This window comes from Adiantum capillus-veneris, unplaced genomic scaffold, assembly GCF_014529385.1.
Source record: "Adiantum capillus-veneris isolate H3 unplaced genomic scaffold, ASM1452938v2 Hic_scaffold_33, whole genome shotgun sequence".
Classification (NCBI taxonomy): Eukaryota; Viridiplantae; Streptophyta; class Polypodiopsida; order Polypodiales; family Pteridaceae; genus Adiantum; species Adiantum capillus-veneris.
In genome coordinates, this window is record NW_028221440.1 from 3,039,285 (window position 1) to 3,065,953 (window position 26,669).

The 26,669-nt window shown below is 42.4% G+C and overlaps 1 protein-coding gene and 6 non-coding genes across 7 annotated transcripts; 5 read left to right on the forward strand and 2 right to left on the reverse strand.

Annotated features, from left to right (window-relative positions):
- Positions 1–2,696: 2,696 nt before the first annotated feature.
- Positions 2,697–2,783, reverse strand: TRNAS-GGA (transfer RNA serine (anticodon GGA)). The gene has a single exon. It is a non-coding gene; the product is annotated as a tRNA-Ser (tRNA).
- Positions 2,784–10,401: 7,618 nt separating this feature from the next.
- On the forward strand, positions 10,402–10,475 carry TRNAM-CAU (transfer RNA methionine (anticodon CAU)). The gene has a single exon. It is a non-coding gene; the product is annotated as a tRNA-Met (tRNA).
- A 286-nt stretch (positions 10,476–10,761) lies between these two features.
- LOC147416993 (photosystem II CP43 reaction center protein-like) lies at positions 10,762–15,274 on the forward strand. Its single transcript, XM_086507915.1, has 2 exons — positions 10,762–12,924; positions 12,974–15,274. Exons 1-2 carry the CDS (start codon positions 11,880–11,882, stop codon positions 14,308–14,310), a joined length of 2,382 nt encoding a protein of 793 aa, XP_086364041.1. The 5' UTR covers positions 10,762–11,879; the 3' UTR covers positions 14,311–15,274.
- On the reverse strand, positions 14,608–14,696 carry TRNAS-UGA (transfer RNA serine (anticodon UGA)). The gene has a single exon. It is a non-coding gene; the product is annotated as a tRNA-Ser (tRNA).
- Positions 15,275–15,528: 254 nt separating the features above from the next.
- On the forward strand, positions 15,529–15,599 carry TRNAG-GCC (transfer RNA glycine (anticodon GCC)). Its single transcript has one exon. It is a non-coding gene; the product is annotated as a tRNA-Gly (tRNA).
- Positions 15,600–15,910: 311 nt separating this feature from the next.
- TRNAC-GCA (transfer RNA cysteine (anticodon GCA)) lies at positions 15,911–15,980 on the forward strand. The gene has a single exon. It is a non-coding gene; the product is annotated as a tRNA-Cys (tRNA).
- Positions 15,981–18,190: 2,210 nt separating this feature from the next.
- TRNAY-GUA (transfer RNA tyrosine (anticodon GUA)) lies at positions 18,191–18,272 on the forward strand. Its single transcript has one exon. It is a non-coding gene; the product is annotated as a tRNA-Tyr (tRNA).
- Positions 18,273–26,669: the final 8,397 nt, after the last annotated feature.

Below are 26,669 nucleotides of genomic sequence, written 5' to 3' on the forward strand. Positions count from 1 at the left end.
CGGGTGGAATCCTCTACTTGTAGTGTGTAGTCAAACTCTTGAAGCTGCACCACCCACTTTGCTATTCTTTGAGACAATTCCATGTGTTGTAGGGCATATGGAAAAACCTCCTCAGTTGTGATCACCACAAATTGTCTTGGAAGTAAGTAAGCCCGAAACTTCTCCACTGCAAACTTAAGAGCTAGCACCAATTGCTCAGTTGCGCTGAAACCCTTTTCAGCAGCTGTCATCACTCTACTAGAGAAGTAGACTGGTCTCATGAGAGATGTCTTTGGGTCTTTTTTGCATCAAGACACTCCTAGAGCTTCTGGACCTACACTAGGATTTACATAGAATAATTCACCCCATGTGGGTTGTAGGACGACAGGCAATGAGCTCAAAATGGTTTTAACTTCTTGAAAGCACCTTTCACCCTCCTCACTCCATGTCAATGTAGTGTGTTTAGTGAGCTGTGCAAAGGATAGATTGCCTGAGAAAGGAGATGTATGAATTGTCCCATGTAGCGAACCTTTTGAATGAAGGAGACTAGTTGCTTCACGTTTGAAGGAGTAGGTAAAGCTAACAATGTCTTTACCTTTTCAGGGTCAGCCTCAATACCATCTTGAGACACAACATGGCCTAGTAGAGTGACCTTGCTCTCACCTATGTGGCACTTGTCTTTATTCATTGCCCACCCATTTGGCCAGACGGGTGACCTTCATCAACCTTGGACAGATGTTATTCCTAGAGCTGTAAATGCAAAAATCATCAATGAAGACTCGTATGGACTTACAAAGTAAGTTTGAAACACCAAGTTCATAAACTCTGGAAAGTAGCTGGGGCATTAGTTAAACCAAAAGGCATAACTCTAAAGCAAAACACCCCCAAGGTGTTATGAAGGTAGTCTTTCTTTGGTCTTCATCTGCAATTTCTGATTTGGAAGTAGCCTAAGTAACCCATCACACACTGTGTACCTTTCATGACCAGCCACTTTCATTTAGTATTTCATCTTGAAAAGGCAAACGAAAATGGTCCCTTTTTGGTGGCTGCGTTTAGAGGCTTGTTATCCACACATACCCTCCACTTCCCATTTTTCTTTGGTGCTACCACAACGGAGACACCCACTCAGAATCTTCCACTGGGTAGATAAATCCTGCCTTCAGTAATCTTTTTACTTCTTTTAGAGTGCATCTTGTTGCACTTGCCCTAATCTCCTTAGCCTTTTTCACCACTGGTTGGCACCTTCCTTTAATTGGATATGGTGTTGGGTTACCGTCCACTCCTTTAATGTGCTCGTAATCAGTTATAAAGAGGCCAGCATGCTTCTTTAGTACCTGCAAATAGGGTTCTCTCTTTCTTCTAGTAGGTCCTTAGCTAGCATCTCCTCTAAGCCTGTGGCTTCTTCCTTGTTTAGAGAGTCTGACCACCTTCTCCTTTTGGGGTTTCGCAGTATTAAACCCTGACTTCCAAAGAGCTAGCATCCTCCTCAGATGACTCATCCTCAGATGAAGAGCAGCTGCTTGTACTCCATTCATCCATAGAAGTCTCCATCTCTAGGTTTGTTGTCTACCCATGTTCATGTCATACACAATTTTTTTGTTGCTTGCCACCTACTTATGATTGGTCGCAACTCAAGGGAACCTGTCTCCAATCTTGCCTAGCTTTCTAGCCATAAGCCAAGGTCTTTCCAAAGGATTAGCGGATAGCCCTCCCCCTTAGGTTGGGATCACTAGCATCAATTGAGATTGCCACACCAAAAGCTGAAACCTTCACTCATTAACCTTTCCCACACAAGCCACCCTTACATTATTTGCCTTCTTAGCTTGTTAGGAAGTTTGCTCGTTTACTTCCAAACAAACCGTGCATTAATTTCTCTGTCATAACCAAATCTCGGCTCCACCATCTACGTACAATTTGGAGACTCGCTGACTCTTAATCTCTGCATCAATGACTGGCACGATATCTTCATTGCCTCTTGCACTAATAGACCCAATTGACTTTGCCTTAGAACCTCCTGGTGCTGACATCTTAGACCAGTTCTACGCATCTTTGGGAAGAAAGGTGGAGGAGTTTGCTGCCATGAAATCTTTGTCCTTGCTTACTCAATCTGCTACAGGTCGCATCGTTAAGGTATGGATCCTACCCCAAGTGGAAGTCTTCTACTCCGATGTACCTCTTGACCTACTCTTCTTTTCTGTCTCCTATCACTTGGGGGAACCATCATTCCCTTTATCGGTCTGAAGCTTCCAGTTCATGTTCTTTGTTCCTAACTCTCTTATTGGCATGGCAACAGCTTCCTCCATTTTTTCTTTCCCTTTATCCTTCCATTGTCAATACTTATTGGACAGAGAAGCCCTGTCTGGGGGGCCGATGGTAGTTGGAGGGATCTCTACTCTTGCTTCCTGGGTGTCTTGAAATTTCCTCTCTTCTAGTTTCGAGGGTGACGGAATATTTTCCGATTAAAAAAAAAAGTTGATTTGGCCCACGACGTTGTTTCCCAGTTATAGTTATGCGCTATTTCGGTCCATTTGATACCGAAGTGAAGAGATAGAGTAGCCCCCATCTATCGTTTTTGTTGAAGTATTCTTTCAACTCCTTTTTATCCGTATCCGGAAACAGATTAAAACTCTTATTCCGACTTCATCTTTTCCAAGATAATTGTTCAACTACATTTCAAGGAATAGACAAAAGTATCCCGAGAAAGTAATAATAGAAATAGGAAAGGGAGGGATTCGAACCCTCGGTAGCTAGAAATCTACATAGCATTTCCGGTGCCACACCTTAAACCACTCGGCCACCTTTCCCCGAGCTGCGATATTTCACCAGTGAAACCTCTGATTTTATTTTATGACTTTAGGCGATGAAGTGGCAAGTAATTTGCGGGTATCCGTTTCACTAAGTACCCCTCGAAATAGGGGTGAAACGTGACGGAAGTTTCCGACACCATTAAAATCTCATTCCACTTATCACTCGACTACTTCTCTCTTCCAAGTTATTCTCCAAATAGATTTCTTACCTTTCTTCCGTAATTTCAACTGACGGATTAGTAATAGGTGAAGTAATAAAAAGAAAACAAGGAGTAATTTTGATTATGCCTAGGTCGCAGAGAAATGATAATTTTATTGATAAAACTTTCACAATTCTAGCGGATATTCTCATACGAATTCTACCTACTACTAAGAGGGAGAGGGAAGCTTCTATATACTACAGGGATGGTGCGATTCGAGAAGGGAGGTAATTTAGCACTATTCCCACTTAATTGGAGAAAACTCTCAATTTGAAAAGCCCACATTTGAGAAAGGTGTTTTTCGAATGCCGAACAAATCCTTCGGTTGCGTATCCACGATTGATGCAGCCCCGCAAGCTACGGCTCCCGTCTCCCGCGGATCGAGGTATCGAGCAAGCAGGAGGTTAAACCTGTTAATTGGTGATACGTGGAAATCTTAGGAGTAAGCGTGGAGGGGGTATACACCACTAGAGAAATCGGCAATACAAACTCTTCGTCAACCTCTTAATTCAAAAGATGTTATGCGTTTTCGACAACTCCGGAGTCGCGATAACGACTAATTGCGATTGGGGTAACAAGCAACCATCCCGTTTGTATTTTGGATATCCCTTAGATCATCGGAGATTGCCGGGGTGAATAATCCTCTGAGAAACAAAGCGTTGGGAACGAAGAAATTGCCAGGGAGTTTAGCTACCACTAATTCATTGACGGCAACGCAATCGATCCAATAAAAAAAGAAAACTCCTTGTAAGAAGGATGGTTAGATACCGATTTTGTCATACACTAACCCCCGCCTGGTTAGAAATCTTATCAAGAGCAGGAGTAATGAAACTTCTCAAATTGCTTCCTCGTAAATTAAATTGGGCAGGAGGAGCCGTATGATACAGAAGTTTCACGTGCGGTTTTGAATCGGGGCTTTTCTGCGTAAGCAACCGTAACGGATGTCGGCCCAATCAGAGGGAGAATATGCAGAAGCTTCGGGAAGTTACTACAAAGCCATGCGTTTGGAGATTGATTCTTACGACCGAAGTTACATACCCCACAATATAGGTCCTATTCATACCAGTAATGGTAACCATGCAAAAGCTTTGGAATACTACTTTCAAGCGTCGGAGCGTAATTCCTTTTTGCCACAAGCTTTTAATAATATGGCTGTGATCTGCCACCACGTGCGACTATCTACACCTCGGGACTCCTCGGTTCATGATCAATCAACCGATAAAAAAAAAGGCTTCCCCCAAGCATCTTTCTAGACGGGAGTTGCCACGAGCTGCGGGATTTAGCCCCCTTCCAAACAATCCGAGTTCGGAGGAGGTAACCGGCCTAACCTTCCTATGGATAATTTAACTAAATAAGGGGATGCAGCGTCGTAAGGATTTCTCATTGAAAATCTGGATCGATACAATGAAGCTGGCTCATCAAAGATTTATGCAACTCGTTTCTGTAGAAGAGGCAGTTGAAAAAGCACTAAGTGGCGAGACACGGCGTAGTACCAAATCCCAAAGGAAAAAATTTCTCTCATTTTGAAAGATCCATGTTGAGATAGGGTAGTTAGTGACGGGAGAGATTTTTATTCTCTTCCCAATAGCTGTGAGTACGGAAAAGGTTTTATTTGGAACGAATAGAATTGAAAACCTGGCTATTTTTAGTTTTCCCACACCTCACCTCGGGAGTAGGATTCATCCCTCACCCAAAGGGTGGGAGTGCAGTCATATGAGCCGTATGGGGTGGGAAACCCCCAAGTTCGGTTCTGAAGGAGGAGATTACTGGGAAAGGAATCATCCATTCTTGTCGAGGGGAACAGGCCATTTATCAAGGAGATTTAGAAATTTCGGAAGCTTGGTTTGATCAGGCTGCTGAGTATTGGCGACGGGCAATAGCACTTTCCCCCGACAATTATGCCGAAGCACAGAATTGGCTGAAAATTACGGGACGCTTCTCCCCGTCTCATCGGTGGGAGAGTTGGAACAACAGTACGAGAGTAGCGTGACTTCCTAAATAGGGAAGTCAAAGTAAGTAAAACTTTTTGTTTCTCAGACGTCGACCCCCCCCCCCCCCGGGGGGGGGGGGGCAATTAGTATTACTTATCAAGTCCATCAGGCGCCGCTAAGCCGTGTAATAATACCACCGAAAGCCTATCCCACATGATCTCTTCACTATAGACGTTCAACTTTCAAATTTGGAGGGAAGTAACAGATTCTTGCATGTTAATGAAACCCCCAATTCTCAGAAATTTTATATCTCCTGTTGGTAGGTTGTTGCTATCCCCTGCTCGAAGAGAGGAGAGTCCCAATGACTATTCGTTCGCCAGAACCAGAAGTCAAAATTATGGTAGAGAAGGATCCTGTAAAAACTTCTTTCGAGAAGTGGGCTCAGCCTGGACATTTCGCAAGAAATTTAGCTAAGGGTCCCAGTACCACTACATGGATTTGGAACCTACACGCCGATGCCCATGATTTTGATAGTCATACCAATGACTTGGAGGATATATCCCGTAAGATATTTAGTGCGCATTTTGGCCAACTAGCTATTATTTTCATTCGGTTGAGCGGGATGTATTTTCATGGAGCCCGTTTTTCCAACTATGAGTCATGGCTGAATGATCCCACACACGTAAAACCCAGTGCCCAAGTTGTTTGGCCAATAGTGGGTCAAGAAATACTTAATGGAGATGTGGGCGGGGGGTTTCAGGGCGTGCAAATAACGTCCGGATTCTTCCAACTATGGCGAGCTTCCGGAATAACTAGCGAGTTACAGCTCTATTGCACAGCCGTGGGTGCTTTAGTTTTTGCTGGATTAATGTTTTTTGCTGGTTGGTTTCACTATCACAAGGCTGCTCCAAAATTAGCTTGGTTTCAAAATGTCGAATCCATGTTGAATCATCACTTGGCCGGTCTATTGGGATTGGGATCGCTAGGATGGGCGGGACATCAAATACACGTATCGCTCCCTATCAATCAGCTCCTAGACGCAGGTGTTGACCCCGAAGAAATACCCCTTCCTCACGAACTCATCCTTAATCGTGATCTTCTAGCTCAGACGTATCCAAGTTTTGCAAAAGGATTAATTCCGTTTTTCACTTTGAACTGGTCGGAATACTCGGATTTTCTAACTTTTCGCGGCGGATTGAACCCGATAACAGGGGGTCTGTGGTTGACTGATACCGCACATCACCATTTGGCCATTGCGGTTCTCTTTTTGGTAGCTGGTCATATGTACAGGACAAATTGGGGTATCGGGCATAGTACGAAGGAAATACTAGAAGCTCATAAAGGACCTTTCACGGGTGAGGGACACAAGGGTATTTACGAGATTTTGACAAGTTCATGGCACGCTCAATTAGCTATTAATCTTGCCACTTTGGGATCCTTAACAATTATTGTCTCTCACCACATGTATGCTATGCCGCCTTATCCCTACTTAGCTACCGACTACGCAACACAACTTTCTTTGTTTACACATCACATGTGGATAGGGGGTTTCTTAATAGTGGGAGCAGCTGCACATGCAGCTATTTTCGTGGTAAGGGATTATGATCCAACTACTCAATACAACAACCTGTTGGATCGTGTCATTCGTCATCGTGATACAATAATTTCACATCTTAACTGGGTCTGCATCTTCCTTGGTTTTCATAGCTTCGGTTTGTATATTCACAACGATACTATGAGTGCCTTGGGGCGTCCTCAAGATATGTTTTCGGATACCGCTATTCAACTGCAACCAATCTTTGCCCAGTGGATCCAGAATACTCACGCCTTGGCTCCTGGATCGACTGCACCTAACGCAACAGCAGGCACCAGCTTGGCCTGGGGTGGGAGCGACTTAGTAGCAGTGGCCGGCAAGGTGGCCTTAGCTCCAATTCCATTAGGCACCGCAGATTTTTTGGTGCACCACATCCACGCATTCACAATTCATGTTACTGTACTAATATTATTGAAAGGCGTCTTATTTGCACGCAGCTCTCGACTAATACCCGACAAAGCAAATCTTGGTTTTCGCTTTCCTTGCGACGGCCCCGGAAGGGGGGGCACCTGCCAGGTATCTGCTTGGGATCACGTATTCTTGGGGCTATTTTGGATGTACAACTCTATTTCAGTGGTTATATTTCATTTCAGCTGGAAGATGCAATCGGATGTATGGGGAAGTGTAAGTGAACAGGGAGCAGTGAGCCACATCACTGGAGGAAACTTTGCACAAAGTTCAACGACAATCAATGGATGGCTGCGAGATTTTTTGTGGGCACAGGCTTCTCAAGTCATTCAGTCATATGGTTCTTCATTATCTGCATATGGGCTTCTATTCTTAGGGGCTCATTTTGTCTGGGCCTTTAGCTTAATGTTTCTATTCAGTGGTCGCGGCTATTGGCAAGAACTTATTGAATCTATAGTTTGGGCTCATAACAAATTGAAAGTTGCTCCTGTTACCCAACCCAGAGCTCTGAGTATTATACAGGGACGTGCAGTGGGAGTAACTCATTACCTTCTGGGTGGAATCGCCACAACTTGGGCATTCTTCCTGGCGAGAATCGTTGCAGTGGGATAATGGCTAGGAGGATTTGAGAAACATTATGGTATCAAGATTTCCAAAGTTCAGCCAGGGTCTATCCCAGGACCCAACTACTCGTCGTATCTGGTTTGGCATAGCCACTGCGCATGATTTTGAAAGTCATGACGATACTACCGAAGAACGTCTCTATCAAAAAATATTTGCATCTCACTTTGGTCAGTTAGCTATTATTTTTCTATGGACCTCTGGGAATTTGTTCCACGTAGCTTGGCAGGGCAACTTTGAAACATGGGTACAGGACCCATTACATGTCAGGCCGATTGCCCATGCCATTTGGGATCCTCATTTTGGTCAACCGGCGGTCGAAGCCTATACCCGGGGGGGGTCCGCGGGCCCGGTCAATATTGCCTATTCCGGCGTATATCAGTGGTGGTACACTATTGGTTTACGCAATAACGAAGATCTCTACACCGGAGCCATTTTTCTGCTAGCTGTTGCTGCTTTGTTCCTACTAGCTAGCTGGTTACACCTCCAACCCAAATGGAAACCAAGCATCTCCTGGTTCAAAAATGCTGAATCTCGTCTTAATCATCACCTATCAGGATTATTTGGAGTGAGTTCCCTAGCTTGGACAGGCCACTTGATTCATGTAGCTATTCCCGAAGCAAGGGGCGGGCATGTCAGATGGAACGATTTATTGACTACTGCCCCGCATCCCCAGGGGTTGGGACCTTTTTTTTCGGGTCAATGGAGCGTTTACTCGCAAAATCCTGACTCTAACACCCATTTGTTCAATAGCAACCAAGGAGCAGGAACAGCTATTCCAACTTTTCTGGGGGGATTCCATCCACAAACTCAAAGTTTGTGGCTAACTGATATGGCTCATCACCACCTAGCAATAGCCGTCGTGTTTATAATTGCCGGCCATATGTACAGAACTAACTTTGGTATTGGACACAGCATGAAAGAAATTTTGGATGCTCACATTCCCCCGGGAGGTAAGCTGGGACGTGGACACCGGGGACTTTATGATACGGTGAATAATTCTCTCCACTTCCAATTAGGACTTGCTTTAGCTGCTTTGGGAGTCATCACCTCCCTTGTTGCACAACATATGTATTCCTTACCCGCCTATGCTTTTCTAGCGCAGGATTATACGACCCAAGCAGCACTATATACTCACCACCAATACATTGCCGGGTTTATCATGGCAGGAGCTTTTGCACATGGAGCCATCTTCTTTCTTAGAGATTATGATCCCGAGCAGAATAGAGATAATGTGTTGGCAAGAATGTTAGAGCACAAAGAAGCAATTATATCTCACCTAAGTTGGGCTAGTTTATTTCTGGGTTTTCATACGTTAGGTCTTTATGTTCATAACGATGTAATGCTAGCCTTCGGGACTCCGGAAAAACAGATTCTTATTGAACCCGTATTTGCTCAGTGGATTCAATCTGCTCATGGTAAAGTTTCATACGGTTTTGACGTGCTTCTATCTTCAGTAGATAGTCCGGCAAGTAATGCTGGTCGGGGCTTGTGGTTACCTGGCTGGTTAGACGCTGTTAACAGTAGCAATAATTCGTTATTTTTAACGATTGGTCCCGGGGATTTTCTCGTTCACCACGCCATTGCTTTAGGTTTACACACCACTACACTAATTTTGGTGAAAGGTGCTTTAGATGCACGCGGGTCCAAGTTGATGCCGGATAAGAAAGAATTTGGTTATAGTTTTCCTTGCGATGGCCCCGGCCGAGGGGGAACTTGCGACATTTCTGCCTGGGATGCTTTCTACTTAGCTGTCTTTTGGATGCTGAACACAATTGGATGGGTTACCTTCTATTGGCACTGGAAACACATCACTTTATGGCAGGGCAATGCTGCTCAATTCAACGAATCTTCTACGTATCTAATGGGATGGCTAAGAGATTATTTATGGCTAAATTCCTCGCAGCTTATTAATGGCTATAACCCCTTTGGTATGAACAGCTTATCTGTGTGGGCATGGATGTTTTTGTTTGGGCATCTCGTGTGGGCTACCGGGTTTATGTTTTTGATTTCGTGGCGCGGTTACTGGCAAGAACTCATCGAAACTTTAGCTTGGGCTCATGAAAGAACGCCTCTTGCAAATATGATACGGTGGAAAGATAAACCGGTTGCCCTTTCTATCGTTCAAGCGCGACTGGTTGGATTAGCGCACTTCTCCGTGGGTTATATATTTACCTACGCAGCTTTCTTGATAGCATCTACATCAGGTAAATTTGGCTAGTCTTCATCTTTGTTCAACTACAAAATTGCTTGTTCCCGCGTCAGATTTACCCTCACTATCCTTTCTACTCGGCACACCGACTGCCTACTTGTTTCGTAGTAATAATACAACTCTGCTCACCTACCTACCAATTATGGCAAAAAAAAGTCTTATTGAAAAGGAGAATAGTAAGAAAAAATTGGTGAAAAAATATAATCTTCTTCGCCAATTTTTGAGACGAGAGATTAAGAATAGTTTGCGGATCCAGGATAAACTAATTATTTCCGAAAAATTGCAATCTCTACCACGCAACAGTGCACGCGTTCGTCTCCGTAACCGGTGCTCCCTAACCGGACGACCCAGATCCAATTATCGAGATTTTGGTTTTTCCAGACACGTACCCCGCGAGATGGCACACACCTGTGTCTTGCCTGGAGTGTTGAAATCGAGTTGGTAGAAAAACTACTTACCCCCCCGCCTTATCTACCGCTTGTTTAGAGAATTGAAATCTTATCTATTTATCGATAGATAAATAGATAAGATAGGATGGATAGATAAAATACTGCAATTTACTCATCTTCATCATTTTTGTTTATGCATTATTTATGTCCAATGTAATTCTTTAAGAGATGTATAATACTTACGTTAGAGGCATTAACTACGCGGGGTGGAGCAGCTTGGTAGCTCGCGAGGCTCATAACCTCGAGGTCACGGGTTCAAATCCCGTCTCCGCAAAGTCAATTGTCAATTCTTTTTCCAATTTACCGGAAGTTCCTACCGGGGATTAAAGAGAATCAGTTTTTCCTTTCCGTTCTACTGACTTCCCCATGGATGCAGCTTAATTAGTTCAATCGAGGAAATAAAAATTGGGATTCTACCCCATTTTTATCGCCAGTCTATATTTATTCACAGTACATAGGCCCCTTTAACTCAGCGGTAGAGTAACGCCATGGTAAGGCGTAAGCCGTCGGTTCAAATCCGACAAAGGGCTAAAATAGTCATGTAAGATGCTAATAGAGAGAGTAGTTATCCAAAATTTAGATATCCAGTACCATTGGCTAGGAAAAAAAGATACTGGAGTCAACACGAACCCTGTTCGTGGGGGGGGGGGGATCTTAATGTAACTAAGTCATCATGCAAAAAGAATATTGTATTGTCTCCCGCGGTATCGGTAAATCAGTTGGATATACTTTTTTGTACCAGAGACATTTTGGTTATTCTTACCTCGGGAATTAAATGCAAATCTGACGAAAAGACAAACAATAAATAGATTTATCTATTTATTGTTTTATAGATATATATCTTTACATCTGCAGTTGCGAAAGAAGATACAAAAGAAGAATTGTAATTTGGGAAATAGTTTTTCCCTATTCACTGTATTACAAAACAAATTTCAATTACTGAAAAGATTCTTACAAGTCTCTGGTACTCTCCCCTTTTCCACATCTTTCAAACAATTGGAAACCGTTTACACTGCTAGGAGTCTAGATGGAGACATAATTATCCTGTTCGATGCATAAATTTCCGACACACCCTCTGGTTGCTACCTATTTTTGTTAGTCGAGACAAAATATTTTTTTAAGGTTTCCTAGGCATTGGTAGAATAAGTCCCTAAATATCCTCGAAGTAGAGATAGATGCAATAAAAAGCATAAGTTCCGCGTATTCCTATGCATAACATGTGTAAACTCCTTATACTATACTACAAAATTTCGTATTTACCTACCCCGGATTCTCGGAAACAACTCGACTTTCCGTTGGATCAGGTTCGTTGTTGTGTTAAAATGGTTAGCGAAGTCCTGGAAGAAAAGGGGGGCTTACCTACTAAATATCTGACGTGGCAGAAGGGATCTCCCAGAGACAAGAAGGGATGATATATTGGAACGACAAGCAGGGAGGAGAAAGAATTGGGCAAAAATGATGAATAGAATAAATTGAAAGAAAAGTGAAAAAAAAATGGAAAAGGGCAAGAAGGCCTTGTGAAAATATTACGATTTTTGATCTCGCACGACAAATTCTGATAAAATGACTTATCAACAATCTGGTAATCTCATATTCAAGAGAACTATACCAACTCCTGGAATATAGAAATAGGAATGAGGGACCTAAAAGTGGTTTGGGTAGCTTAGTGGGAACAGATATGACAATTGCCATTGGAAAATCTTCCAAAGAACCGAAAGACTTATTCGACAGTATGGATGACTGGCTCAGGAGAGATCGTTTTGTATTTGTGGGTTGGTCCGGCTTACTACTATTTCCCACCGCTTACTTCGCCCTGGGGGGCTGGTTCACGGGTACGACCTTTGTGACTTCGTGGTATACTCACGGATTAGCAAGTTCTTACTTGGAGGGATGCAATTTCTTGACTGCCGCGGTATCTACCCCTGCTAATAGTTTGGCCCACTCTTTGCTTCTTTTGTGGGGTCCTGAAGCACAGGGGGACTTCACTCGTTGGTGCCAATTGGGGGGTTTATGGACTTTTGTCGCCCTTCATGGTTCTTTCGCCTTAATAGGTTTTATGTTACGCCAATTTGAACTGGCTAGGTCCGTACAATTACGCCCCTACAACGCAGTAGCTTTCTCTGGTCCGATTGCGGTTTTTGTCTCCGTATTTTTGATTTACCCTTTAGGACAATCCGGTTGGTTCTTCGCACCTAGTTTCGGTGTAGCGGCTATCTTCCGATTCATTTTGTTTTTTCAAGGTTTTCATAATTGGACTCTGAATCCATTTCATATGATGGGGGTTGCAGGAGTTCTGGGCGCTGCTCTCCTATGTGCCATTCATGGTGCTACAGTTGAAAATACTCTCTTTGAAGACGGCGACGGTGCAAACACATTTCGGGCGTTCAATCCAACTCAGTCTGAAGAGACTTATTCGATGGTAACTGCAAATCGCTTCTGGTCCCAAATATTTGGTGTCGCTTTTTCCAACAAACGCTGGTTACATTTTTTCATGTTATTTGTGCCAGTGACGGGTTTATGGATGAGTGCTATCGGAGTAGTTGGTCTCGCCTTAAATTTGCGCGCGTATGACTTTGTCTCCCAAGAAATTCGTGCAGCAGAAGATCCCGAGTTCGAGACTTTCTACACAAAGAATATCTTACTAAACGAAGGGATCCGTGCCTGGATGGCAGCTCAGGATCAGCCTCACGAAAATCTTGTATTCCCCGAGGAGGTTTTACCCCGTGGAAACGCTCTTTAATGGAACTCTCTCGCTGGGTGGTCGCGATCAGGAAACCACGGGTTTTGCTTGGTGGGCGGGGAACGCCCGGTTGATTAATTTGTCTGGTAAATTGCTTGGTGCCCACGTAGCTCATGCTGGTCTGATTGTATTTTGGGCTGGAGCTATGAATTTATTTGAAGTAGCTCACTTCGTATCAGAGAAGCCTATGTATGAGCAGGGATTAATTCTACTTCCCCACTTGGCAACCCTGGGTTGGGGGGTAGGTCCTGGCGGGGAAGTGGCCGATACCTTCCCTTACTTTGTTTCCGGAGTGCTACATTTGATTTCTTCCGCAGTTTTGGGTTTTGGAGGCATATATCATGCTTTGATTGGTCCCGAAACTCTGGAAGAATCTTTTCCTTTCTTTGGTTACACTTGGAAGGATAAAAATAAGATGACTACAATTCTCGGTATTCATCTAATATTACTAGGTTTCGGCGCTTTCCTACTGGTTTTCAAAGCACTCTATTTCGGAGGGTTGTATGATACATGGGCACCCGGTGGCGGAGATGTAAGAGAAATTACGAATCTTACTCTAAACCCCAATATTATCTTTGGTTACCTACTAAAGTCTCCGTTTGGCGGAGAGGGATGGATTGCGAGTGTAGATAATCTAGAAGATATTATCGGGGGACATGTGTGGCTCGGATCCATCTGTATTTTCGGCGGGATTTGGCACATATTAACAAAACCGTTTGCCTGGGCTCGTCGAGCTTTTGTGTGGTCCGGGGAGGCTTATTTATCCTACAGCTTGGGAGCTCTAGCCATATTTGGCTTCACTGCCTGCTGTTTCGTCTGGTTCAACAACACAGCATATCCTAGTGAATTTTATGGTCCCACCGGTCCAGAAGCTTCTCAAGCTCAAGCTTTTACCTTCCTCGTTAGAGACCAACGTCTCGGCGCCAACATAGGTTCTGCCCAGGGACCTACTGGGTTAGGAAAATACCTAATGCGTTCCCCCACCGGAGAAATTATTTTTGGGGGCGAAACAATGCGCTTCTGGGATCTTCGTGCTCCTTGGTTAGAACCTCTAAGAGGTCCAAATGGTTTAGATCTTGGTAAGTTGAAAAGGGATATACAGCCATGGCAGGAGCGACGATCTGCGGAATATATGACTCATGCACCCTTAGGCTCCTTAAACTCTGTAGGCGGGGTAGCTACCGAGATTAATGCTGTAAACTATGTATCTCCCCGAAGTTGGTTAGCAACTTCTCACTTTGTTTTGGGATTCTTTTTCTTTGTGGGCCATCTATGGCACGCAGGTAGGGCTCGTGCAGCCGCAGCCGGCTTTGAAAAAGGAATTGACCGCGATACCGAACCCGTTCTTTCTATGACACCCCTTAATTAAAATCCGAAGAATTTGTTTAGATGATGAAAGGGTGATGGCAGAAAAGTAAAATAGGTAAATAATTTCCCACGCGCTAACAAGTGAGGACTTAATAAATTTGCCTCCTCTTCTTTTAATTCATCACATTTATTTAAGATCTATCTATCCAACTGGATAGGTAGATTCCAACTCATCATCTAGTCATATGTTATACACACACAAATAATGGTTTTTTGCAACGTATTGGAGGAGAACCTCTTCGGATCGGAGTAGATCTCAGCTATCACTCTTGCCTCCTTTATGGCTGATCCAAATGTTAGGAGAGAGAGGGATTCGAACCCTCGATGGCATCGAGGTGCCATGCCAGTTTTCAAGACTGGAGCCTTAAACCGCTCGACCATCTCTCCCAAATAGGCGAATTCTTCCTTTGAGATTCGGAGGATAAAAAGTGTAACCCAAGTCTACCAGATGATTGGGGAAGACAATCGAGTTGCGAATGAACCGCAAAAGTTTTTGATTCTAAGATCTATTTGTATAGAGAGAGATTTTTTTTCTACCCTTGCTACGATACAACAGATACGGGGTGAAAATATCGCTACATGAGATAAACATCTTCAATAGCGGGCGGGGTTGAGCTAACTTTTCTAGTTGAGAGGTGTCGTAGGGATTTGATAAATTAGTCTTAGAAATAGACGTTTGTTCCCTACAAATGAAAACTTCGCAGCAGCTCCGTCGGATGCGGATTAAGTGGTACAGAAAATCAATTCCTCATGCGAAAGGAATCGGAATTATGACTACTGCTTTTCAATTTGCTTTATTTGCATTAATTGCTACCTCATTTTTACTAGTTGTTGGTGTGCCTGTGGCGTTTGCGTCTCCCGGAGGATGGTCTGACAACAAAAATATTGTTTTTTCAGGGGCCTCATTATGGATTGGATTAGTTTTTTTGGTAGGTATACCCAATTCCTTCATCTCCTAAAAGTCTGTTTTGGTTCTTCCCCTCGTAACTTACCGTTACGGGTGGGGAATTCAAATGTGAGACGAGATAAATAGATTTTCCACCGCCAGAAAGAAGGATTTGCAATTTGCAATACATAACTCAGTTTAAGTTGATTTCGTAAGAAAAGAAATGAAGTTATGTAGGTAAATTTAATCTTTTCTTATATTAAAAGAAGTGTGTATTAAGGATCTCATTGGCAAAAGATGCAATTTGGTGCGTAAAATAAAATGATGGATTGCGCGGATATAGTTGAGTGGTAAAATTTCTCCTTGCCAAGGAGGTGACGCGGGTTCGATTCCCGCTATCCGCCTACTTTGGGGACAATAAAGAGGTTTGACCCCAAATGAAGAAACATACAAAACTCTTACCTATAGAATAGAAATTTCAAGTTTTTGCAATTCACAATTTCGTTCGAAATTTCGGGGCGAATAACTAGGTTGCAGGTTGTCATTTTCGAAGTGGATGCATATGAAACTAGAAATTTTCATCGGGAGCATAGGGGAAACTACTTGTCAGTTTCTAATCTCAGCACTATACTCACTGGTGAGACATTTCGTCTGACCGGCTGAACGTCCTCGATGGTCTTTTCAAGTCGGCATTAGAATAGAATCTTTGAAACGGGGCGATATAGTCAAGCGGTAAGACGTAGGACTGCAAATCCTATTCCCCAGTTCGAATCTGGGTATCGCCTGGAAGAAGAAATGGAAAATAACAATTTGGAAGATTAAATTCATCTAATTTTACTCACCCATCTAGGTAGGGTTTTCCGGGGATTGCTTGGTGCGCCGAAATCGGATACAGGTTGAGTTTGCTCTATAGCTTGTTATAGCCTAACACATTCCACGTATCTCGACAAATCACGCATCGACAATCCCGAATAAGTATACTACTACTTAGTCAGTAGCAAGTAGGAATTGACAAATCCTACAAAATTATAAAAACTACCCAGTAACATTGGAAAAGACGACTTGGAATTATACATACTCGTTGTTTCTCGCTACTAGGGGGGTATCTGCAGCAGAAGAAGATATCTGATTCTTATTACGTACTTTGACGCTTCCAAAGATTTAATATGCATCTGAGCTCGAGGCTAGTTAGTTATCGTAAAATTTGGGGAGTGAAAAGATAGGAATTATAATTACGGATTCAGTCACTATAGCTTGGGCTGCCTTGACGGCAATTTCTACGTTTTCCTCTCGCTTGTAGTTCGGGGAAGAAGTGGGTTGTGACTTGTGTCGAGTAGCTAATTGATCCTTCGTTAAACGGATCCTTTATCTAGTTAATTTAGGATTAATTTAGGAATTAAATTACACTGCATAGATTTTTTTTTTTTTTTTTGCCTATAAGATTTCTTCTCGTATCAAAATCTGGAAATTGAACAAAAAAAGTAAATAGATATATCTATATTATTTGATTCCGGGGAGAAGAAATTCTATGAGGGGTTTTAACAAACCCAAGATCATTATTTTAACCCTTTACTTCATAAATTGGTATAATGGGGTAATCGGTATTTTACTCCACTGGTGGTTCAAGTTGTAGATATTTCTCTGGGTTTATGACTGCACCCGAGGCAAAAAATTAGTTTTTTTTTTCTTGTATTTTCAGTTGATATGCAGCTAAGCTTATAGTTACGAATGTTTCGCTTGATACCGTTTTAGTGACTATCTCTTTCTTTTAGAATAGAAATGTAAGTAGAACAGATTGAGTTTTCAACCCATGGCTGCTCAGTGAGTGGATCTCATTTCCGGGGGATTTGGTAGAATTGCTAGAATTTGATAGATCGATAACTCTATCAATTTCTAGCAATTCAATCTGGAATTACGGGCAAACAACATAGGCAGAAAAATTCTAAAGAAGCGGGGAGGGGGGAGCAATCATTACGATTAGCAGGAGTAAACTTAACCAGGAAACATCGTTGGGCAGTAACAATTTGGTGATGTGGTAGTATAGTAGCAGCCATATAGGTCCGCGATTTACCCCGGAATACCAAATCTTGTTTCACCGCATTTGCTTTGTGAAAACAAAAAAAAAATTAATATTTTTTCATCTCCCCCCCCCAGCTACCCCCATAAATTACTATACTATTAACTTTACTAACTTACCAAGAAATCTACTAAGTTACCAATCAGAGTAATTGATAACTACCCATTATTTTGGGCGGCCGTCTGAATGTAAAGAATGAGTAGAAAAGCTGTCGGAATTAGAATGAAAAGTGCAGTGGCTACAAACGCAAGAATGTTTACTTCCGTATTAGTAGTTCAAATCATTAATTGGGAAATAAATTGAGCGGTCCTATCGAGAGGAACTCTCGGATTCCGTTATGAACCTTCGATTTTTAGTTAGTCGGGTTGACCGAATCAAATATTATTAGTTAATAATAAGGCGTTGAAACCAAATTTCTAATATCGATTATGTAGTATATCACACGATTAGGTATGCAATACAAATAGATACCGGGAATACCTATCTCTAACTTCTACAAGCAGTTTAGATCCGCCGCTTCCGCTTCTAGCTAATCGGTCAGCTGCTACAGGGGAAAGTGATATGTTGATAAATTATTTTCCTTATTAGTTTAATGTCGTTAATAAAAACTATTTCTATGGCATCCTTAATCCCTCCATATTGACAACTCGAGGGAAATAACCTAAGCTTCTAGCAGATAATCTGGCCCCCATCGTCTAGAGGCCCAGGACACCTCTCTTTCACAGAGGCGACGGGGATTCGAATTCCCCTGGGGGTATTCGAGTTTCAATAACTTCTTTGCGCACATAACAAGTCTATTGTTACCCCTCCCGGTAAATTTCGGGACAACTGAAAAGAATCGAATGGAAGCTTTTAAATGAAATTGATTAATCGAGCAACAATTCATGTAATAGAATAGAACCAAAATTCCTTTCCTACGGGTCGATGCCCGAGCGGTTAATGGGGACGGACTGTAAATCCGCTGGCGGTGCCTACGCTGGTTCGAATCCAGCTCGACCCAAGAAGTAAAATAGGAAAATCTAAATCTGGGCATATTCTTTATAAGTGGTATCTTTTAGCATCTATGTAAGATGGGTAATAGAACTCCGATTTGTTTCGTTGCAATTTCCCGTATCGGGATTGACGGGTCTCGAACCCGCAGCTTCCGCCTTGACAGGGCGGTGCTCTAACCAATTGAACTACAACCCCGAGTAGCAATTAGCTCAGTTGGAGTGTACGTAGTAATTGTCCCAGAGTCAATGATTCATAATCTAATTTTTGTTAAAACTCCTGTATGAGGGGGGAAAAAATCTTTTTTTTTTTTTTTTTTTTTGACTTTGCTAGGGAATAAAAGAAAAGAAATCGGTTAGAAAATCTTCAGGTTGTAGGAGGTCTTCAATCTGATCTATTTTTCAGAGGCGTTGGCAATAAATTATCCTAACCCTAAGGCAATCTTTTTACAATCTATCTATATCTATCTACCTATCTACAGATAGAATTTTTTATTTGACAAGTACCTCTATTCATGTTGCCCAGAGTTGGAGACGTCACGGATTGGTGTTGGCAAAATCAGTGGGAAGACATCCTACTTTTCCTTCCACTAGATTTTCTTGACAATTAAAATTGCTGATGTGATATAATTACAAAGGACTTCTTTTCTAGATTCCACGTCTACGCGTCAATCGCTGTTTCGCCCCGGATACTACTAAGTTTTCCCGGCAAAAAATTTATCACAGAAGTGATTTTAAGTTTGTAAAATCTGGATTTTGCTTAGGTTCCCATCTCGTGGATCGTCAAAAAGATTTTTTTTTTTTCGGTGCATAAATCCTCTAAATTCTTTTTGAAATATCAAAATATGTGAATAAGATTTCCTGCAGCTTTCTACCTGCTTTAACGAATTTGTTAGAGGAGGAATAAAGAAAGATAATTCAGTGAAAAAAAAAAGTCTACTCATATCTATTTACTCACACCCACTCATATATTTAGATCTATCTAGATTAGATATTCCTCCACCTTTATATCTATATGTATATATAAATCTTTGTCAAAGGAAGGGGGAATTTGCAAATTATATTATTAGAACGATCAGACTGGTCTGTGAAATTTAATTCAGAGGTAGGTCTAGATGTATCACTTCGTTAGGAGGAAGTGGAGGTATGCCCGTACTGCCAGAACTTGCACAAATTCAATTTAAAGGTTTTAGTCGTTTCGTTCATCAAAAATTGCTTAAGGAACTTGAAAATTTCCCAAAAATTGAAGATACAGATAAGGAAGTAGAATTCTGATCTATTGGAAATCAGTACCAATTGACAGAACCTTCTCTCGAAGAGAGAGATGCCGCGTATCAATGTATTACGTATTCCGCTGACCCATATGTACCAGCTTAATTGATTTGTAAGGAAGACCAAATAGTGCAAGAGGAAGATGTACGACTCGGATCTATTCCTTGGATGAATTCCGGAGGAACATTTATTATTAATGGGATCGCTAGAGTTTTAGTCAGTCAAATATTGAGGAGTCCTGGTATTTACTACAATCGGGAGTCGGATCAGAGAGGGATTCTCGCGTATACCAGCACCGCAATTTCAGATCAGGGAGGGAGATTTAAGCTAGAGATAGACGGGAGGAATAGAATATGGGTTCGTATAAGCAAGAAAAAAAAAATATCTATTTTTATTCTACTAGTAGCTATGGGGTTATGCAAAAGAGATATTCTACAAAACTCCCGTTACCCAAGGATTTTTTCAAATATGTTCAAAAGGCAAAAAGAAAGTATTGAATCTCCAGAGGATGCCATAGCAGAGCTGTACAAACACCTATACTCTGCTACAGACGCAGATGTATTCTTTTCGGAATCCATATTTAGGGAATTATAGAAGAGGTTTTTCCAACATAGATGCGAATTAGGACGAATTGGTAGACGAAACCTAAACATCAAGCTAACTCTTGATGTACCCGAAACGGAGTCTTTTTTGCTACCCCAAGACATATTAGCAGCTGCAGATCACTCAGTAGAAATAAGTTACGGAGAGGGCAAACTCGACGATATAGATCATTTGAAAAATCGACGTGTTCGATCCGTTGCAGATTTGCTTCAGGAACAATTGAAATTAGCTCCAAACCGTTTGGAGAATTTGATTCGATAAAATTTATCTAGAGCCGTTAGGCGCAAACGCGCAATCACTCCCCGGGGGTTGGTGACACCCGTGCCAGTAATAGCAGCTTTCAAGGAGTTTTTTGGTTCACACCCCCTTTCGCAATTTTTGGACCAAACAAATCCATTATCTGAAATGGTTCATAAACGAAGATTAAGCTCTGTAGGTCCCGGCGGGTTAACACGTCGAACCGCTAGTTTTCAAGCTAGAGATATTCATTTCAGTCATTATGGTCGCATCTGCCCAATCGAAACATCGGAAGGTATGAATGCTGGCCTGATTTCCTCATTAGCTATTCAGGCAGGAGTTAACACTTCGGGATCTTTGGGGAGCCCTTACCTCGAAATGTCAGATTCGTCTGGGGAGGAGCAGTTAGTCAATTTATCACCCGCAGAAGATGATTATTACCGAGTAGCAAGTGAGAATTTACTATTATCCGAATGGAGAGGTTCGGAGAAGGAAATTATACCAGTGCGATATCAACAAGAGTTTCTCAGCGTTCTCTGGGAACAAGTTGATTTTCGAAGTATTCATCCTCTCCATCATTTTTCCATCGGAGCTTCTCTCATTCCATTCATTGAACATAATGATGCAAACCGTGCTTTGATGGGTTCTACCACGCAACGTCAAGCTGTTCCATTAATTAAGCCCGAAAGATGCATTGTAGGAACTGGGTTGGAAAGTCAAGTAGCTTTGGATTCGGGAAGTGTAGCTATATCCGAACAGGATGGTAAAGTTTGCTATATTGATGGTAATAGAATTGAGCTATCTCTTATCCACGAAGCGAAAAAGAACAAATTGGCTCAACCTACTACAATTGAGGAATTAAAAATATTTGAGCGTTCCAATAATAACACCTGCATGCACCAAAAACCCGCGGTTTCGCTGGGAGAACTCCTGAGAGGCGGAGAAATCGTAGCGGATGGAGCAGCGACTGTCAGGGGGGAACTAGCTCTGGGTAAAAATATATTAGTAGCCTACATGCCGTGGGAAGGATACAACTTCGAAGATGCGGTCTTGATTAGTGAACGCCTTATCTATGAAGATATTTTCACATCTCTTCACATCGAAAAACATGAGGTTGAAATTTGTGCAACAAATCAAGGACCTGAGCGGGTTACCAAGCAAATATCTCAATTGGATGGTTATTTACTTCGACACCTCGACGACGATGGGCTCGTAGAATCAGGATCTTGGGTGGAGGCCGGAGACGTTTTGGTAGGTAAACTGACGCCTCAGGAGGGGGCAAGCTCATCACGTGTTCCAGAAGGAAGATCATTACAAGCTATTTTTGGTATACAACTGGTTAATGCAAGAGAAAGTTGTCTAAGAGTACCTATTGGTGGGAGAGGTCGAGTCACTGATGTGAGGTGGGTATACCCCGAAGATGATGCTACAAATGATTTGGAAGTAATTCATATATATATATTGCAAAGACGTAAGATACAAGTGGGTGACAAGATAGCCGGTAGGCATGGAAATAAAGGTATTGTATCAAAGATAGTACCCAGGCAAGATATGCCCTATTTGCAAAATGGTACGCCGGTTGATATGATACTAAGTCCCTTGGGAGTACCTTCACGAATGAATGTGGGACAGATTTTCGAATGCTTGCTTGGGTTAGCCGGGGAGTTTTCAGAAACTCATTACCGTGTAGTACCCTTTGATGAAAGATATGAACGGGAAGCTTCCAGAAAACTAGTATTTGCCGAACCTCACGAAGCGGGTGCGCGGACCAATAATCCGTGGCTATTCGAACCCAGCCACCCTGGAAAGAGTCGATTGATCGATGGACGAACGGGTGATCCCTTTGGACAATCTATTACAACTGGGAAAGCTTATATAATGAAACTTATTCATCAGGTTGATGATAAGATTCACGCACGATCTAGTGGTCCCTACGCGCTCGTTACACAGCAACCTCTCAAGGGGAAATCGAGACGGGGGGGACAACGAATTGGAGAAATGGAAGTCTGGGCTTCGGAGGGGTTTGGGGTGTCCTACACCTTGCAGGAAATGCTTACAACTAAATCAGATCATATTCAGGCTCGCTACAAAGCACTTAGTGCAATTATGACCGGAAAACCAGTTTGCAAACCTAAAACCGTTCCAGAGTCTTTCCGATTGCTAGTTCGGGAGTTACGACGTATGGGCCTAAATTTGGAACGCAATTTCATACCTGAAGAAGATTTGGGAAGGGAATTTGAAAACATTTGATATTTCCTTGAAATTTCTCTCGTGAAAATTAATTGAGAGTTTATTATGATTCATCGAACTAATTATCAACAACTTCGGATTGGACTAGCTTCTCCCGAACAGATTCGCAGTTGGGCCGAAAGGGAGTTACCTAATGGAGATGTCATTGGACAAGTCGATTAACCTTACACATCGCACTATAAGACTCACAAACCAGAGAGAGATGGGTCATCTTGCGAAAGAATATTTGGGCCTACAAAAAGTGGAGTCTGTGCTTGCGGAAACTGCCGATCTGTCAATGACGAAGGAGAGTCTTCCAGATTTTGCAAGCATTGCGGAGTCGAGTTTACTGACTCTCGAGTTCGTAGATATCGGATGGGATACATCAAACTCGCGTGTCCAGTAACTCACGTATGGTTTCTTAAACGAATCCCTAGTTATATTGCAAACCTACTAGCCAAACCTCTTAAAGAATTGGAAAGCCCAGTCTATTGCGATGCGTGACTCGACTTCACATGTTGATCGGCATAGATTTGATACAATCTGTCATTCCATGTAGGAATTGGAGGCCTCTAACCGACGCGTCCCTCAATCAAAATTAAAGATGAGGAAGTCTCGCGCAACTCGGGAGAAAATACGCAATCTATTGCGTAGAAACTGAAGAATCCTCCCCATGGTTAGTTTTTGGTAGAAAGAGAGAGAGAATCTACCAAACTAATTAAATCAGGCTTCGTGAAAAAAAGAATAAGATATTTGTTTCAGTTAGTAGACAAATATTAAATGCTTCCTAACATAACCCCGATCCTTTGATTTTCTTTTTCGCCGTTAGGAAAGACTTTGGGTATGGTTAGGGGAAGCTAATCATCGCATGTACTTCTCAAATCAACTGATAGCCATCGAAGTGGATTGAAAACCCAAAGGGGGGAAATGATCACATTAGGAACAAGAAAAAAATTTCCGACTTATGATAGGAAGGCAAAGAACCTACTTCCTCCTGTACAGGATCATCCATGATGGAAAAATTGAGACTACTCGAAAAATACTATTTGGAACTCGAGTACTGAACAGCTATTTTCGACGGGGCGATACTTTATTAGATTATTCTAGATTCTATTATTGTGTTTTGAAAACATTAATTAGTCGGGTTGTAAATCTGGTACTAGTTATTTGAGCCGGATGAGGGGAAACGCTCTTGTCCGATTCTGGGGGGGGGTCGGCCAACCTATCCCAATCTTTTTCTAGCTAGGCCCGTGGCTGAAAGGCCCGCTCTATTAAGACTGCGGGGGCTGTTCAATTATGAGGATCGAGCCTGGAGAAACATACTTCCCACTTTTTTTTCTACCCAAAATTACGAGATGCTTCGAAAAAATGAAATTGTTACTGGGGGAGATGCTATCAGAGAAGGATTAGCTAGCTTAGATTTGCAAAGTTTTCTTAATTGCGCGTATTTAGAGTGGCAGGCGTCAGTAAAACAGAAGCCAGTTGGAATCGAATGGGAAGATCGAACAATTCGAAGAAGAAAAGATCTTCTGATCAGGAGGATTAAACTAGCCAAGGATTTTTTACGGACGAATATGAAACCCGAATGGATGGTTTTATATTTTATACCGGTTCTCCCGCCTGAATTAAGACCAATAGTGGAATTGTATGAAGGTGAATTGATTACCTCTGATCTTAACGAACTTTATAGGAAGATTATTTACCGAAATAATACTCTCAGAGAATTCCTATCGGGTAGTGAATTTACACCGGAAGGATTAATTGTTTGCCAAAAACGACTTGTTCAAGAAGCTGTAGATGCTCTCATCGGTAGTGGTATACGTGGGCAACCAATGAGGGATATTCATAATAGACCCTACAAGTCATTTTCAGAGGTTATTGAGGGCAAGGAGGGTCGATTTAGAGAAAATCTACTCGGCAAGCGGGTCGATTACTCAGGTCGCTCCGTAATTGTTGTCGGCCCATCTCTTTCATTACACCAATGTGGATTACCTCGAGAAATGGCAATTGAGCTTTTCCAAGCTTTTGTAATTCGCAATTTGATTGGATGACACCTTGCCTGTAATTTACGAGCTGCTAAGTGCATGATACGGAAGGGGAATCCCATAATATGGGAAGTTCTTCGGGAAGTTATGCGAGGCCATCCTGTACTGCTGAATCGGGCACCTACTTTGCACAGATTAGGCATACAGGCGTTTCAGCCCCTCTTGATAGAGGGACGCGCCATTCGTCTGCATCCATTGGTTCGTGGGGGGTCTAACGCAGATCTTGACGGGGATCAGATGGCCGTTCATGTCCCTTTATCTGTCGAAGCTCAAATCGAGGCTCGTCTTCTGATGTTTTCGCATCTCAATTTATTATCTCCCGCTACGGGCGATCCCGTATCTGTACCGAGTCAGGACATGCTTCTTGGTCTTTATGCGCTAACAATTGAAAGTAGGCAAGGAATCTATAGAAATAGACATCTTGGTTTTATAGACAGGGTTAACGTATATTCCACCAAACTACTTCATTTCAGCAGTTACTGTGACTTACTTCGGGCCAAGGAATCGAGACAAGTGGATTCCCACAGTCTATTGTGGCTTCGATGGAAAATCGATCTGCAAATTATTAGTTCGAAAATTCGTGAATTATCTTCCGAATCTCATTATGAATCGTCAGGAACTTCTTTTCACTTCTACGAAAATTGCCGAATTAGAAAATGTAGGGATGGATCTATCTCTAGTATGTATGTACTTACAACAGCCGGTCGCATTTTATTCAATCAACAATTGAAGGAAGCAATGCAAGGTGTATCAAAGAATTCTTTTTCATACACCACCTCATCTACGCTGAGTACATCAACAATCGATAGGTGTAATACTAATAGTAATAATGAGGAATGATAAAGCTTTTTATTATAGGCAATGGGTGAGGGTGAATAAATAAAATGAATCAGTTTAATGAAATTGAGAAGTTAATAACAGAGAGCTTGCTAAATACTGCGATATAAAACAACATATATATATATGAAGTTGAGGTCTTCATAATGATGGATCGAAATGAATTACCTTTCTGCAACAAGACGATCGATAGGGCTGCGATGAAGAGACTCATCGGCAAGTTAGTTGTTTGTTTCGGAATTGCGTCTACAACAAATATCTCAGATCAAGTGAAAGTTTTGGGTTTTCAGCAAGCTACAGAAGCATCTATCTCATCGGGTATTGACGACCTTTCAGCAGTACCAACCAGAGGTTGGCTTGTACGAGACGCGGAGAAATAAGGTTACGTCTCGGAGGGGCATTACCGCTGCGGAAGTCTGCATGCCATAGAAAAGTTGCGTCAATCAATTGAAGCCTGGTATGCCACAAGTGAATGTTTGAAACGAGAAATGAGTCCAAGTTTCAAGATGATTGATCCTTTGAATCCCGTTCACATGATGTCTGTTTCAGGAGCCCGAGGGACCATCTCCCAGGTCCACCAATTGCTTGGCATGAGGGGATTAATGGCAGATCCTCGAGGTCAGGTAATTGACCTACCTATCCGAAGAAATCTGCGCGAAGGTTTATCCCTGACAGAATATATTATTTCTCGCTACGGTGCTCGCAAAGGGGTTGTGGATACCGCCGTGCGAACTTCAGATGCCGGATACCTAACACGTAGACTTGTCGAAGTTGTTCAACATATTGCTGTACGAAGAAGGGATTGTGAAACTCCTAGAAGTCTCGCTTTTTTGACTTCAAATACTGGCGAACGAAGACGAGGATTTCTTGGCACGATGCCGCATCAGGGATTGGTTGGACGTGTGTTGGCGGATCATGTTTACTGGGATGTTAGATGTATTGCCACCCGTAACCAAGATATTAGCGACGGATTGGCTAGTAACTTGATGGCGTCCTCGCAGCCAATACATGTGAGATCTCCTTTGACATGCAAAAGCATTTTCCGGATTTGTCAGTTCTGCTACGGTTGGAGCCTTGCCCATTGCAATTTAGTAGAATTGGGTGAAGCCGTTGGTATCATTGCGGGTCAATCAATTGGAGAACCGGGAACTCAATTGACATCGAGGACTTTTCATACAGGTGGGG